At 44.7% G+C, this 17,100-nt stretch overlaps 1 protein-coding gene and 1 long non-coding RNA gene across 4 annotated transcripts in view; one reads left to right on the plus strand and one right to left on the minus strand.

Moving 5' to 3' along the window:
* The window catches only part of CDK5RAP2 (CDK5 regulatory subunit associated protein 2), a 130,581-nt gene extending 128,575 nt beyond the window's left edge, over positions 1-2,006 (plus strand). For all 3 annotated transcript variants that reach the window (XM_079961895.1, XM_079961894.1, XM_079961893.1), the window contains one exon: positions 1,910-2,006. In XM_079961895.1, coding sequence (XP_079818021.1) covers positions 1,910-1,969 — 60 coding nt within the window. In that variant the 3' untranslated portion in view covers positions 1,970-2,006. The remainder of the gene's footprint in view (positions 1-1,909) is intronic.
* Positions 1-17,100, minus strand: part of LOC307207990 — a 216,713-nt gene that overhangs the window by 161,487 nt on the left and 38,126 nt on the right. The gene's annotated exons all lie outside the window — the stretch shown is intronic.

Raw genomic sequence — 17,100 nt, forward strand, 5'->3', positions numbered from 1 at the left:
CCCAAGGGAAGGGTGCAGGAGTCCCGCTGTCTTACAGTGGCCTTCTTGAGAGTAGGGGGACTGCCAGGTAAATTCCAAGTCTCCTGCATGGCAGCTTCAGCCCCACCACCCCTCCTGATCTGTCCGGCACTTTAAACCAGTAGAGCAGCCCAAATGGTCTAAGCCATGTTGTGAGGGACAACCAGCCCTTGAATGTGTACAGAAATCAGTACAGCCCAGAAATCCAATGAAACAGTTTATTTAAGTGGAGTATAGAAAGAGAGGGAAGAAAGAGCAGGTGTTAGTCCTACACAGAGTAGACCCATGGAAATTGATGGATAAGCTAACATAAGTAACTTAATTTCAATGGATCTACTCTGAGCAGCATTGTATAATAATTTTTATTAATTTTAATACAAATCAAATAAAAGCTGCATTATCACAATACCAAATTACAATCCAATTAAAAACAGAGCCAATTATTGAAAAACTGAATTAAACAATTTGAGGTGACTTCCCGTGCACAGATTTTCAGGATGTGACGTTCTTATTCCTTCCTGCTTTCATAATCTTGATTGATTCATTTATAGCAATTCTGATCTTCATCCTTTATATTTAACAGCCACTGAGTTCTTGAGTTTCATTCATAGTTGCAAATTTATTAACTCTTGTTTCTGCAAAAGGAGTTTGTATCCAGTACGTTTCCTGCGTGAGATAATACTCTTGAGTAGCATGTTCCCAGCAAGTACACACACAATCAAGAGGAATACCAAGCACTACACCAGAACACTGGCCAATTTAATCCTATACTTGGCCAAACATACTCTTTTGGTAGCCTCTGGAGTTTGTTGCAGGATGAGGGACAAAGGAGTATTGGCAACATTCCACTTTTAAGAGCTCTAGACCCATGTGGCCTCTGATTGACAGGGGTTTCTGAGCAGTCAGTTGGAGTGACTACACAGCAGGTGGGAGGGTGCTGATAACGCTTGCCTTGGAAGTTGGGAGATGGGGCTGCCACATGGTTAATTGCTGCTTAAAATGGTTCAGCTTTCCTGCTAGACTGTAAGGTTTTTTTGCAACATGCTCATTGGAAGGGAGAAATGATCTCTCCACTTGGACACACTGGAGGACTAGAGAGCTTAGGCACTTTAAAGGGACAGGTTAGGGCAGGGCAATTAAGACCTTTCATCATTCTACCTCAGTATGGTCTCCTTTGATGAGCTGAGACTCTGCAGGGTCTTGGGCAGCAGTCTTTTCCATCAATTACTGATCCTGTGTTCATGGCGATACCAGGGATTGAACCTGTGCGGCCTCTCCCCTCAGTAACTACTTATTTCAATTAACTGTTCCTTAGCCGTGCTAGCTCCTTTGCCTTCCCTTCAGCCAGTACACACTTCTCTGTCCCACCTCAGTGATAACTTAAATTGTGTTTTTTGGTATGTTTAACATCTGGCTTGTAAACTTTTGTGAAGGTGTTTTTGTTTTGTTTTTCAATGGCACACAAATTGCATAAATAAGTAAACCAGGCCTATATGTTTACAATAAGGGTGCAGCTTTCTTTTCCTTGGCATGCCAATTTTCTATTTGCTGGGGAAAGCTTCTGGCAGAAGTGGCCAAGCAGTGATGGAATGCGGGAAGCTGCCTTAAAATGGTTCATTTTGCTCAGTATTATCTACATTGTCTTGCAGCAGCTCTCGGGTTTCATGCAGGGGACATTGCCAGCCCTACCTAGAGATGCCAGGGCTTGAACCTGGGACCTTCTGCATGCCAAACAGATGCTTTACCACCAAACCATGGCTCTTCCCCAATGCAGGTTTTCCATCTCACTGAGAAGTTGGCCATTGTGTTTCCCAAAGCCATTTACTGCCAATTGCTACTATCACTTGTAGTGGTACTTTCCATTAACTTGAAATGTTTCATTCTTCCCTAGGTTCAGCCAGCTGAAAACAAGACATCAGCCTCCAGCCTCAGCAGGAAAAGGGTTTTGTGAACATTCTGCTTCCCCTAATAAAGACCATTTCCCCCCTTCTGAGCCTATTCATTTGACCTTTTCTTTGCTCTCAAGGCCTTAATGCTTAGTTTACTTCAAGCAGGTTGGCCTAGCAAGGCTGCCAGGCACCCTTGCTAGGAAAACAAGCCTCAGAAAAACCACTTGCTTTAACATATATAACCAAGTTGGGATTCAAATGTTGATGGTGACCACAGCAAGATGATTAAGGACATGATGGTTGAGGACTTCTCTTTTCTTCCTTTCTGGGTCCCTACCCCCCTTCCAACTGCTGGAAAGCTTCTCTTCTGTATTTTGAATCATGGTACGAAATGACAGGGCAAAGGGAAAACTCACTGCCACAGCTTCAAGATGGGAGCAAAAGACTAGGTGGCAGCAATTTAATTGTGCCTTGGTGGTTTGCTTGATGTTTTTGTTTGGGTGTTTGTTTTTTTGTTTTTTGTTTGGGTTGGTTGTTTTTTTGGATGCCATGAATAATAATAATATTTTTAAATGCATTGTGATTATTTGCTTGGAGGATTTAACTGAAAACAACCTGGTGCACCACACTAACCTTCTAATCTAGATCATCACTTCAATCTGATAAAAGGTTGGAATCAAATGTTCTGTTTTGCAAGACTAACTCCTAGCTGTTCTTCCTCCCCATTTTGTCACAGAATGTTACATCTTCAAAGCAAAGATAACATTTTAACCTATGGGAATTGGCCAGCTAAAAGTACCCTTGACCAAACACATCTAGTGCAAAACCAAAAAATGTGTATACTTCCCCTATCTTTTTGTGCATCCATTTTTAAGGCCCTGTTTATTCACATGTGGAATAAGTTTCCCCCTTTGCTTCACAGTGTGTGTGAAAAGCACCAGAGCTACCTCTCCACTTAAGTGAATGGAGCAATCTCCCCACTCCCTTTGTGGATGGAATAGTTTTGCACCAGAGCTTCTACTGCTGGAACATCAAGGTGAAAAATGGGTTGCATACTCTTGAAGTTTGCAGGAGTTGCTTTGCTTAGCTTACCCTTGACTGGAAAAAGTATATGCAGCTGTGAGGACCTTTATAGCAGTATCTCCCCCTGCCCCAAGGACATTTTCCCCAGGGAACCTATTCCCCTGTGGGCTTTAGATATCAGCAGGGGTGGCTAACGTGTTGCCCTGCAGGTGTGGTTGGACTCCAGCTCCCATCAGCCCCAGCTAGCAAGGTACACAGTTTTGGATGTTGCTCGCAATCCATCTGTCTCAAAAGACAATGGAGTGTGCCTCCAGGGTTGAAGTAAAATGGCTGCATCAGCAGCACTAAGCTATCCTCCCCAGGGTGCAAGCCTGGGCACTGTGTATGGAGGTCCTGGGCTGATCAAATGAAAAGACCCCCCCTTTTGGCCTCTTTTCTTCTCCCGAAGATATCCCTTCCCAGGCTGATGAGCCCCACCTTCCCTCTCCAGCATGCACAGAAACTGCCTTCTTGACCATTTGACCCGCTGTTAGTCTCATCCGCTCAATCCACCAAAGCCTGTCTTCACATGCAGGGGAAGTCTGTAACTCACCTAGGGTTGGAGACCCATAGGCTACCCTCAGCTGGTTTAGCTGGGCAGTCAAAGCTGTTTCCCGGGGTGTGGCTACTGCTGCATGCTGACAGCTTCTAGGAGCCACAGGTGAGAGCGGAGTGCAGGGCAGGGACCAAAGGAGGACTAAGTATATTGGAAGGAGCATGACTGTCCCCTATCAGAGGTACTACCACTCCCCTAACACTGCATAAAGGGATGGTGGGAATTGAAATCCAGTGAATATCTGCAGGTTCTCAGTTTAGCTACTGCTGCTCTAAAACATTCCTTTCTAGGTGTTCCTTTTAGATATATTTTAGAAAAATATATGGAATGTGGGGTTTTTTTGTGTGTATAGAGAGAGTATTCACTATATCTCTGAAATATGTGTTGTTTACTGTAACCCTATGTCTTTGTAACTTGATTTGCTGTTTTGTAACCTGCCCTGTACTACATTTTTTGGGGTGTGTGTGTGTGTGAGAAAGACAGGGCATGAATTTGATATGTTTCATGTAGAAAGCAACAGAATGCTAGACTAGATGGACTTGTTCATCATATCTAGCAGGGCTGCCTTTAATGTTCAAAAAATACATTTCAATACTTTCCAATACATTTTGCATTATTTATCTCTTCTCCCCAAATTCAAACAGTGTTCTTCGGAGGATGGGGAATAGCAACATCTGGAATAAATCTTAGTAATTTGGCTAGATTAAATTGCCATATTGGTTGGTATTTGTTGAACATCCCAATTGCTTGGTGCACCTAGAAATGCTCTATGGAATGGTGAAGTTTAACACACACACACAAAATGCCAGTGAAGCAAAAGGGATGTGTTTAACTGAAGTTATTCCCCCCCCCCCATTACAACTGTAGAAACTAGTTTAGTTAATGTTCCAGGTAGGTAGATAAATGTCATAGGGCCTACCAGCAAGTAAGCAGACCAGAAGGTAGAGAGAAGACATGTATAGATTGCCTACAAGGAAAGGCCTGTATGGCTTTTCCATGTTTCTGAATCTTGATGGCAGACTTGATCCGTTTTTTAAAGCAAACCTTCAGTTTGCGCCACAAAAACCAGAGAGGCAAGAGACAGCTTCCAGTCATCCAGAAGTCGTTTTCCTTCTCCTGGCAAAACCAGCTCACCTCCTGGCTTAGATTGCTGCTGCCCCTCCGTCTCTTACTATTCTTCATTGCTTGGGGGAGGAACCAGTGACCCTCCAGACATTCCAACACTCTCCAGCTGATAAGAATGATGGTGTTGCAGTAACATTTGAAAGACCAGAGGTTCCTCATCCCTTCCTTCAGGCTGTTATATATAGTATAGCACACAAAACCATCTTTGTTTTTCAATAATAAAAAATCTTTGTTTTTCAATAAAATGTTGAGGATTTATGTTCAGGCTGAGTTTCGTGATATTAGGTACAGGAAACAGATGATGAAGTTGAAAAGTGCATTTCTGATCCAAGTTTATTAATTCAATAAATTTATTTCTTATTTAAAAAAACCCATGTCTATGTTGTTTCCCCTAAATCTCCCTCTTCTGACTACAAATCCCTAAAGCTTCCATTGCCCATCTTGCTTTTGCTTCATTGTAGCACCTCCTTTCATTTGATCTGTGACAAAAAAACCACAGTCCTCTGTATCCCTAAATTTCCAGTTTCACAACTGTAGTGGTCTGACACAATTGGCAGTTGCATATTATTCTCCCTTTGGGTTTTCTAAATTTAGCCATCTGGAATGAAAAGACATTGGGGTTATGTCATCTCTTTGGCATTGAGGGTGCAAGAGCTAATTGCTAAAAGCTCCTTTGTGTCCAAGGGAAAGTTGGACAAGGAATTAGGTTCTCCAGGCTTTCTGAGAGTTCTTCAAAGATAGTTCCACACGTTGCAGTAGCCAAGACTGGATGTTACTAGGGCAGGGGTAGGAAACATTTTTCAGCCAAAAGCCTGCATTTCTTCAGGGGCAACCTTTTGAAGGCAACCTGTTTTAAGGGAATGCCCCTTCTCTAAGTATAGGGAAGCAGCTCTTTGCTAGTGTAGTAATAGAAACAAAGGGCCCTTGAAGGCCATGTAGTCTGACCCCGCTTTTTTTTAATTCAAGAAATCCAGAGTTACATTAAAGTTTCTTTCAGTTATTTCAATGCAGAAGAGACAGCACAAAATCTCCATGCTGTGGATGAAAGCAAACGTGTGTGTTTTAATTTTTAAAAGGCAAAAATGAGGTTTAATTTTAGACATAAGCTAATCAAAGGGAAAAGGTAATCCACAGTACATTCCACATTCCTCACAATTGTCTTCCCATTACACAAGCAACATTGAGTTAATTTTACTAAGTAGCTAAATTATAGACACTCAGAGATAATCAAAAATGATGTAAATTCCAACTTTCAGAAGTAATCATGCTATGTTTTTTTTTTTTAAGGGGAGTTCACAACACCTGAAAGAAACAGCTGTATAACTATATATAGCATGCCTATCTCAGGCAGTTGCTTCTGCATCCTTTATTCACACCATCTGCACATCACTCACTATGACTTTTTTCTTTAAGACCCAGCGCTCATTTCAGTTAAGACCCAAACTCTTGCAATGCCCTGGGCTTCTTGCCCCCCAGCAAAAAGATGCATCATTTCCATATCCCTCACATCCTAGCCTGGACGAAGTTGAGAGGGCCAGAAATGGTCCAGTACTGCAATTGGGTCAGCTGGAGACAGTGAGGGTGTGAGAGAAGTAGCTGGGCTCGAGCTTTTTCATTTTCAAAGGGAACAAAGTAAATCCTTTAATTAACCAAACCTTTTTAGCAATTCACACAACGTATCAGAAAAAGCACCTTGCAGATTGAAAAGCTGGTATGAAAAGCCCTCTCCCTGCAAAACTTTGATCTAATTAGTTCAGAATTCTTTAAAAAGAAAGAGAGAGAGAGAGAAATAGAGCACTAGGCAAAGATGTGTGCTTTGAGAAGAGCAACATATGTTTAACGAGCAGTAACCTAGAAATATTTGATGTCTGGAGAACACCTTGAGCTGTATCCAGTGCTACTCCTTCCTGCTCAGAATACCGTACATGCTCTGAGATTAATAGACACTGCTAACTTGCATTCATTTATTTCAATGGGTCTACTCCAAGTAGGACTAGCACTGGATACAATCCACTGATAGAATTATATGGAGTGGGTCTGCAGAACCTGCAGCTCTACAGCGATTGTTGAACTGCAAATCCCATCATCCCTGACCATGGGCTGGCTTGGACGGATGAGGGCTGAACCATCTAGAGGGTTCCCTGTTCCCTATTCCCAATTAGTGGGTCAAGCCTGGAACTGGAAATTAATCCACACTTGAAGGTCTCGATGGGAAGCCTGAAACCACAAATTGTTCTCGGAACTGGCACCGTGCCTCCTTGTAACATGCCATCAACATGCAGCAGTTTTATTCGCAGGGAAATTTCCTTCCAAGCTAACTTAAAAGGATGGTTTCAGCCTTCAAAACCCTAAACAAGCCTTCCCCAACCTTCCCTCCAGCTGAATTCTGGAGACTTGAAGGGCCAGTGGTGGTAATGGTGGAACAGACTTTCCTGAAGGTCGAGAGTGGGAGGTAAGCCTTCAAGTGAGGAAGGGGAATTAGTTTCCTTAGCATTAGAAGGTGGCACAGGGACCTTTTTTGTCTTCTGACGTTGTGCCAAGTGACATTTAAATGCAGGTCCTGCCATGTGCCTTAAAAGCAAGTTAGGAAATGTTCCTGGGAATGTGCTTTATCATTCTTCCCCAAACTTCTGGATATTGTTGGACTACAACTCCCATAATCCATAATCATTTGCTGTTCTAGGTGTTGGAGTATACAAACATCTGGAGGGTGGCAAGTTGGGAGGAGAGGTTGCCCTAAACCTAGGTTGGGGATCTGAATCTGGCCAGAGAGCTGGATCCTTACCCCCCCCCCCCCACATACACACCTGTCATGGGCCAGGTTTGACAGGTGGGCAGAGCCACTAACATCTCAGTCACCCAACATCATGATTTCAGGTGACCTTTTTTGCCCACAGGTGTCTACAGAAGCCCCTTTCAAAGCACTGTATTGAGAAATGGTTTAAGAGGGGCTCCTTGAGATCTAGCAATCAGTCTGCAAAGCCAGCTTTCAGCCTGCAGTGTTTTTTCACCTGATGCCACACTTGGCATTTGCTAGGTGGGCATGGCATGGCTGAAATGATATTGCAGAACAAATAGGATTCCTGAAAGTCAGAGGCTCCCTGCTGTAAGCATTCTTATTCCCAGGGGCCTCCAGGATTGTCTGTTGCCGTATTTACCTACCTGGGCTTTCAAGACCTGCTTCAAAGGCCTCTGCTCCCTGGAATTGTCATCTCCAGCAGTCAATCAGATGAGGAGACACAGGACCTTCTTGATGGTGGCACCAAGGTTCTGGGATGATCTGTCTGTAGAAGTTCCCCAGACTGTGTTCCCAGAAATTCCTCCACTTTTCTTGTGACCACCAGCCCCACCCTGTTTAATCTCAACATAAATAATGCAGTTCAGGAACTTCCATCTTTCTCCCAGCCTCCCAGGTCCTTGCCCTCAACTGGCAGTCGATAAGTTCCAGTAGTGCTTTATCTTCTTCTTCTTTGGCGATCACTCGTAGCCGAGTAAGATTGTCTTCCATAAGCACAGTTTTAACAATGAGTCCGTAAGTGACTGTGAAGGCCAATTCTGGATCCACACGTCCTTCCACAGTGGGGACGCTGGTTTCCGGGCAGGAGTTGATCATGGTGTGAATTTGCCAAGTGTGCCTTCCTCTTAGCACATTTCTCCCTTGTGTCATGAGTTTGAGTGTCTTCAAAGCCCATGACATCTTTGGTAAAGGCTGTTCTCCAACTGGAGCACTCACAGGCCAATATTTTGCAATTGCCTTGAGACAGTCTTTAAACCTCTTTTGTTGACCACCAGCATTACGCTTTCCATGTTTAAGTTTGGAATAGAGTACCTCAGGCTAAGAACTTAATTTGTTCTGGAGATCTGTTCTTAACCTGAAACTGTTCTTAACCTGAAGCATCACTTTAGCTAATGGGGCCTCCTGCTGTTGCCGCGCTGCCGGAGCACGATTTCTGTTCTCATCCTGAAGCAAAGTTCTTAACCCAAGGTAATATTTATGTGTTAGCGGAGTCTGTAACCTGAAGCGTATGTAACCCAAGGTACCACTGTAGTTGCTTTGGAAGACGATAATCAGGCATCCACACAACATGTCCAGTCCAACAAAGTTGATGTTGAAGAATCATTGCTTCAACACTGGTGATCTTTGCTTCTTCCAGTACACTGATATTAGTTCGCCTGTCTTCCCAAGTGATGTTATATGATGCAGCAACTTGGGGTAATTCTAGTAGAAACAGATTTTATATAATCCAAAATATGTTCCAGTGCATATTACTTGCAGCTCCACTGAGAACACCTAATGCAATACTTTAGAAATGATGTAGGCATCACTTCTTCAAATGCACACATTCATAAATGCGTAGTTTTATATGGGGACCGGGGGACCTTACCCTAATATCAGGCCACCATTTAGCAAAACTGGTGGGAGGTTTTCTTTCTTTTTTTAAGAACTGAAGAACTAAGGCAGCTGGCCATAACACTGTAACTTGTTTGAGGTTGTGATGTTCAATTCCCCCTGTAATTTCATTTCAGGATGTTTCTGACTATAGGATCCATGGTATCATTTTTCCTGAATGTGCCAGAATGGACTTTGAATATATGGAGAAATCCAAGTCCTCAGCTGGGCACGGTAACATTTTTAAAAAATATTTTATATATAACTTTTCCATTGCAGTTTTTCACATTTCAATATATCCATAATCATCAACTTCCCTTCCCTCCCTTCCATGGTTCCATTTATTTATCCATTACAACTGCATGTTCGAATTACTCCATATGTTTAATTTTTCTCCTTACCCCCTATATCTTCAAGGGCATGTTAAAATTAAACCTGACCCTTGAATGGTTTGTTAGCAGCAGCAATTAACTCCCGCCCTCTGCTCCAGTTGAACTTGTGTTTGCTCAGTTTATATGTCAGATTATACCTACAGAATATTTGACCTGCAAATTATTTGATAAGCCAATGAATTACCTTCTTGGCATATGTGGATCAGGCCAGATCAAAGACATAATGCACTTAATCCTGAATTGCTCACCTAGGGATAGATTCCTCTATTAATTTCTGAATTATCTTCAAGGTCAATCAGATGCTCTCAAAATTAGATGGCTGGTGGCTGATGCAGACACATTTGTTAGCTAAATGGTAGCTTTATATGCCTTGGCAGTGAGAAAGTGACAAGCTACTTCTTTGAGTTAAAATGATGTCAACTGCCATGCCAAGAGGATTTTTAAAAATTCAATGATTTGGGGAAATTAACATGTTGATGTTTTGTCAGCTTGCATTTCTACACGCTTACATCTTTAACTTACTCTTGGTCTTGTTTGTTTTTGAGGGTTACATTGAAATTGCCATTGACTAAAGACAACCTGAGGTTAGCTTACTATGACCACAGTATCTTATCACCACTCCCAGTCATAGATGGGAGGTGGCATGGCTTAGAATTGTAGAGTTGGAAGGATCCTGAGGGTCATCCAGTTCAAACCGTTGTAAGGAATCTCAAGTAGATCATATATGTCTGATGGCCATCCAACCTCTGCTTAAAAGCCCCCAAGGAAGGAGAGTTCACCACCTCTTGTGGGAGTCTGTTCCACGGCCAAACAGCTCTTACTGTCAGAAAGTTACTCCAGATGTTTAGTCAGAATCCTATCTCCTCTCAGTCTGCTCCCCTCACCATGATGAACATGTCATGAGACAAAGGTTCTTAAGATAAGGTTACCAGATTTTTTTCAATGAATCCAGGGACACTTTAAATGAATGATGAACGAATGAATGAATGCTACACGTTCGGGACGTTGATGCTGCAGCTATGGCAGTGGCAGAAGGATGACCGCCACCTTGACCTCAACCGCCACGTTTCCCCTTCCTCCGAGGCTTCTATCTCACTTCTCCATGAGCCTGGGCAGCCCCTGAGTCGTTGGTTCTTTGGTGGTGGTGGTGGTGGGGAAGAGGTGTGTGATGGGTCAGGCATGGAAGGCGGAGAAGGAGGGCCGAGAGCGGCAGCAGCGGTGAGGCTCAGGCAGCACAATGCCTCCCTTCCCATCAGAGCAGCCCCAATCCTCTTCCTGCTTGCGTGCAAGCAGGAAGGGGTGGGGATCCCTCAGCTGGGAAGTGAGGCTTCACACTGCCTAACTGAGAGATCCCTGCCCCCTCCTGTTTGCATGCAAGCTCTGATAGGCAGCGTGAAACCTCCCGTCACACAGCTTAGTTGCTGGGGTCAGGGAAGGTGGAGGCAGCCCAGAAGCTCCATCTTAGAGCCCCTGCACCACCATCATATGGGGACTTCCAAGCAGCTTCTGAAGCCAGCCAGAGCCAACTGCCCTAAGCTGCTGAAACTGCTGCCACTGTGTTTCCCGGGGACATTAGATGAAATCTGGGGACGTTCAGGGGATAGAATTTGTCCGGGGACTTATTTGCAAATCCAGGGACTGTCCCCGGGAAACGGGGACGTCTGGTAACCTTATCCTGAGAGCAGAAGCAGAAGACCCTATCTTAACCCTAGCTTAAGAGCAGAAGCAGAAGAAGCAGTAAGGCCTACAAGGCCTACACAATCATTTAATAGTGCTGTTGTTGTTGCTATGTAAAGCTAAGGCAGACAGAGTGGCTCCAGGACTCTAGTAAATCACTAACTAAGACTGTGCCTCTGTGGAGAGTCAGATAGCTGCTATGAGCACTCTGTGTATGCTCTTTAATTATGCTGTTTCTAAACAACTTTATTTTCTTCAGTAAAGTTCCATTCTGTTTATAAAGAAGAGGAAGAACCGAAGTTTCCTATGCCACTGCTACACTAGAAAGTGGAATTTATTTGCAGTCTTCCAAGGCAGCTTAGTCTACAATACTGTGCAATCATCTAAGGGGTGGTGGGGAGAACCACAACCCTGGCTTTTTTCTGCTCCCCTACCACTGCCAATTGGCAGCAAATAAACAAATATGAAGTGTGTGTGTGTGTGGCCACATGGCAGATGACCAGATGACACAGCAGTTCAAGATAAAGAACCAAAAGAAGCGTCTGCTTAGAAACTGGCCTCTCACTTCGTCTATGGCCTGAGATATCATCTCTACCTCTGAAGCAAAATCAAAGAAACAAACAGCTTGTTTTTTAGACACAAGCTATAGGCAAGCAAAAGACTAGCTGAGGGCTGTGTACTGACTGCTCCCACAGCCATGTTTTTGCATGGGATAGCAAAGGGGTGCAAACACACTCAGGGAGGATTTTAATCGAGCCTCTTTGCAGAAGGTTTCACGACTTCCCTTGGTCCCACACCCAGTGTTTCCTCCACTCTGCCACTAGGTGGCGCCAGCATGCTGTGCTGGGTTTGCTAGAAGCCTCTGCATCACTGTGCTTTTTGCATTTCATCCGTTTGCTGCTAAGGCTCTTGAAAACCAGCTTATTCTTTATGCCAGCTGTGCTAGGAGATGCCATGGAACCAGACTGCACTGAGTTTATACAACCAAGCCATGTTAACGGTGGGGAGCAGTGAGCCAGAGAAAAGCAACCGTGTGCTTGGACTAAGCCATACGGGAAGTGCATTAGTGAGAAAAGCATGTCATGCACACGTCTCACCTCTTCGCCATCTCTGCTTGCAATGCAGGGCATAATTTCCAGAGAAACAGATGCTCGAGTTTAATAGGGAAACCACTTCCTGAACCATTGGGCAAAACGGCCCATCTAGTCTAGACCAGTAATGCCTACTCTGGCTGGCGAAGGGCCCTCCACATAGGGCTGGGAGAGATCCATGCCTGAAACCCGGAAGAGCTGCTACCAGTGTGTGTAGACAATACTCAGCTCAATGGACCAGTGACCTGACTCTGTATAAGACAGTCATCTATGTTCGTAATTAAAATCAATGCTTTATTCAGAACCATGACGAGGACTGGAATCTTAGCCTATCATTAGGGAAAGGATTGTAGCTCACTGGAAGATAATCTGCTTTGCAAGCAGAAAGCCCTAGGTTGAACCCCCGACATCCCCTAGAAGGGCTGAGAGAGAACTCTGGCTGAAACCCTAAAGAGTTGCTTCCATTCAGGGTAGGCAGTACAGTGGACGCTCGGGTTGTGAACATGATCCGTGCGGGATGCATGTTCGCAACCCGCAGCATTGGCAACCCACGTCTATGTGTCTGCGCACGCACGGGTTGTAATTGGGCGCTTCTGCGCATGCGCAACCGCCGAAACCCAGAAGTAATCCATTCCGGTACTTCTGGGTTTCGGCAGTCCGTAATCCAAAAAAGCGCAGCCTGAAGCGTCTGTAACCCGAGGTATGACTGTACTAGATGGATAGGCTCATGTTCCCATCTGAATCACAGAATCATGGAAGGGACCACGAGGGTCATCTAGTCCAACCCCCTGCAAGGAAGGAATCTTTTGCCCAATGTGGGGCTTGAACCTACAATCCTGAGACTGAGCGTCTCAGGCTCTGCCAACTGAGTTTCATAGATGACTGGTGAGGTTCATGTTGAGCTGTTTTCAGATCAGACCAAGGTTGTGCCTTTTTCCTTGATTGCATAAAACACAAGCGATGGGGAAGGAATTCAGCTTGGTTTGCATTTTATTGCCAAACTACCTAATTTGCACCTGCCGAAACAACACACAGACTAAGCTTCAGTCTAGGCTTCAAAATTTACATTTCTGCAAATTATGTGGTACAGGGCTCTGGCCAAAAATATGTGTACAAAATGTACCTGTTATGGGAAAGCGTAAATAAAAATGAATGCATTAGTGAAGATGACAGGAAAAATTCATTAAATTACAGAAAATTGCTTGCAATTTTGCCTTTTTGTCTATTCAAGAAAACTGCATATAAAAATATGTGCTGAACTGCTGTGAATTTTCTGCAGGATTTTTTTTTTTTAACCAAACTGATGTGGAAATGTGAGAGACCAAACTTGAGAATGAAAAAAATGAGAACCCAAGGGAAATCAGAATTGATGGATTCATCTGACCATGATAGACACAAAATACTAATCACTCACTTTCTTTCCACATTCAACGTAATAAGTTATAAAGGCAGCAACTGCTGCTGAATGCTTTTGGAGATGAGCCAGTCCCCTTAGGCAGGCAAAACCCCAGCTGGAGGCTATGAGATACCCTGGCGGGATTGCAGGGGAGCTCTGTCCCTCATTGTGGTGTTCAAGAAGGTGCTCCGGGTCCTTGAGAAAAGGAAGCATCACCCTGCAAAAATGACACCCACTCTGCACAATCGGGAGTGCAGGTTGGGATGGGACAGGAGACACAACATTTCCTCCTCTCTCCTGGAAATATATCTAATTAGAGGGTTATCCTAATTAAACATTAGCCCAGTAGCGTAGCAAACTGTTAGGGTGCCTGGGGAAGGTGTGCATGCCCTGAACATGCGCTGCCCATGGGGGTGGGGTGAGTCAGGGCAGGATGCGCTGCCAGAACTGCGTCCCGCTCGGAGCCCTCCACTTGTGTGTGTGCTGGCCCCATGCTCCCTGCAAAAGCAGCATAGGGTTGGGGTCCAAGCTGATGTGTTCCTGCAGGGCGGCTGAAGGGGAGGAGGAAGGTGGACGCTGCTTTTTCTGGCAATGTGGAGCAGACACCATGGCTCGGGCATGCTGCAGGCCCCATGAGCCTTGAGGGCCAGAGCGTGCCAGTTGTGTCCTTCTCAGCTGCCCTCTGGTGGCTGGGGGCGGATCAGCGGCTCAGTGCGCTGCAAGCCCAGCCCCAGGATACACTGCTTTGGGGCACCATGCTGCCCCCAAGGTAAGTGCCACCCCCCTACCACGTTAGCACCAGCTCCTGAGTTAGTATGGGCTCAGATCCAGGATGGGGCTGGCGGGCCCTTTGTTGGCCGACCTGATTAGAAGCCCCTGGATCAGGACCATCGTGTGGATGGTGGTGGGCTTTGCACAGCCCTACTAAAAACCCAGTTCCTGGTTGAGGCCTCGGACATGGGGAATAATGAGCAGTGCTCCTCCAGATGACCTCTGTGATCAAGCTGGGATCGAGCTCCATAATCAACTTCAGGTGGTCCTTAAAGGATCCTGGACCAAAGTTGTTCAGGGAAATTGTACAATTATGGGTCTCTCTGTGTGAATCTGAGGGCCTGAAAAAGCATCCCTCTAGTAAACACAACCTTGCTGAAATATTCAAAATTGCTACCTGAAGAGATTAAGCAATAAAATACCTAGCAATTTTATGCAACTGGTTAAATTAAATCTTGATCCATATTATTAATCAAATAATGGCAGACTTAGAGTGCTGGAAAGATCTTCTGAGAGAGTTATTTGTGGGGGGGGGAGGGAGAGGAAGAGGGGGAGAGATGAGAAGCCATCTTGTTTGGTGGCACCTGTGGTTAGCCTATGGGGGAAATTAATACCATTAAAATGACCCATGTTCTTGGAGGGCACATTACAGCAATTCTCCAAAAGTACTTTGTGTAAAATATAAGGTTTTCTCCCTTTCTCTTAACACTGGAACTGGTGGACTTCCAAAGAACCTGAATTTTGGAAGATTCAGAACAGATACAAGAAAAGACTTATTCACTCAGTGCAAACTAAGGAACTCGCTCCCCTGGGAAGCAGGGATGGCCATCAAATTGGATGGCTTTAAATGAGGATTAGGTACAGTGGCATAGCTAGGGTTTGCTGCCAGGGGCAGTCAACTGAGTTTGCCGCTCCTCTTACTGTTCCTCATCCAGGGACCTCCCTGGCTTGCCACAGTCCTCCTTTCCGCTCCAACTGCTTCCCTTTCTTCCCAAGGGCAGAAAGGAACTTGGTTCCTGAGACCTCAGACCCTCCCCCACTTTTCACCGTGTGAATGGAAACCAGTTCTCCATAAAAAAGCAGTGGTCCCCAGTTCATTCACTGCTTCTTCCCCTTCTAGGTCATATGGAAAACAATAGGGAGAAAATACTGTAGAGGAGGAGATGGGAAACTGCAGTCCTGCAGCATTACTAGACTATGGTCACATCCACACCACACATTTAAAGCACATGACTTATTCTTAAACAACAACAACGGTGATTTGTTAAGGGTGCCGGGAATTGTAGCTATGTGAGGGGTTAACTACAGTTTACAGCAGTTGGGACTGGGCCATTTGGGTGGATGGGGCGTGTCCAGTTAAGATCCTTCTTCCTTCTTGTTCAGTTTCTTCTTTATGTCTCTTCAAAGCATTTTTACCCTGCTCTTTGGCTAAAAAAAAGGGGGGGGCTCCCAGAGCAACAGCTTCAGTTATCATTAATAAGAGGCTTGCTGTGGTATAGCCAATATGCTTAAATCTGATTAATGTATGATTAATACCACAGAGTAAGCTGTTCTGCCAGGCTCAGCCATGTCACTTCTCTTATCTTCGGAGGAAATAGGTAATCAAGCCTATTGTCCCCACCCGGCCACATTCTACCTGGGAAGTTCAGCATGAGAAGAGACCTGAGTTGGTTGCTCCAACTCAACCACATAGCTCTCACCAGCCACTCTTGAGTCACTGCATCAATAATCTTGGAACTTTTACCACTTTGTAACTAAACTAAGCTTTACTGCCTGTGCAACTTTTCAAACTGATGAATGGGAAAGCACAAGAACCAGACCTTTGAAGAGTTTGTAAGTACAGTGGTATCTCGGGTTACAAACTCCTCGTGTTACAGACTCTGCTAACCCAGAAGTAGTACCTCGGGTTAAGAACTTTGCCCCAGGATGAGAACAGAAATCGCACGCCAGCAGCATGACAACAGCAGGAGGCCCCATTAGCTAATGGGGTTTCAGGTGAAGAACAGACCTTGGAATGAATTAAGTTCATAACTGGAGGTACCACTGTAAACCATTTTTAACACAGTATGGTGTAGTGGTTCGAGGGTTGGGCTAGGACCTGGGGGGTTCTAATATCTACCTTAGACCAAGGTTCTAATCTCCACCCAGCCATGAAGCTCACTGGATGATCTTGGGCCTCAGCTTTCAGCCTAAGCTACCTCACAGGGATGTTGTGGGGATAAAATGGGAAGAGAACAATGCATGGCATCCTGAGCTCCTGGAAAGTAAGGTGAGATACAGGCATAATAATAATATATAATAAAGGCTGCTTCTTTCCAGAAGAGATAAGCACATAATCCAATCCCATTTACACTTACTTGGGAGTTATTCCAAGTGACCTGGTGAGGCTTGCTTCTGAATAAATATAGAATCATAGAAATGTAGAGTTGGAAGGGACCATGAGGGTCATCTAGCCCAACCCCCTGCAATGAAAGACTCTTTCACCCAATATGGGGCTCGAACCCACAACCCTGAGATTAAGAGTCTCAAGCTCTACTGACTGAGCTATCCTTTAATGAAAATGATCATATTGTAAATCCTATTGGGAAATCTGTAGGGTTTAAGGTATCCATGATAAACAGCTTGAGCCTATGTTGGCTTCCTCAGGAGGAAATCTCTCAGTGTTCAGTGGGATTTAGTTGTTTACAGCTGGGGTTTGGAAGCAGATGCTGCTGCACTCAGATTTCCACCAGC

Source organism: Podarcis cretensis, assembly GCF_951804945.1.
Source record: "Podarcis cretensis genome assembly, chromosome: Z".
NCBI lineage: Eukaryota > Metazoa > Chordata > Lepidosauria > Squamata > Lacertidae > Podarcis > Podarcis cretensis.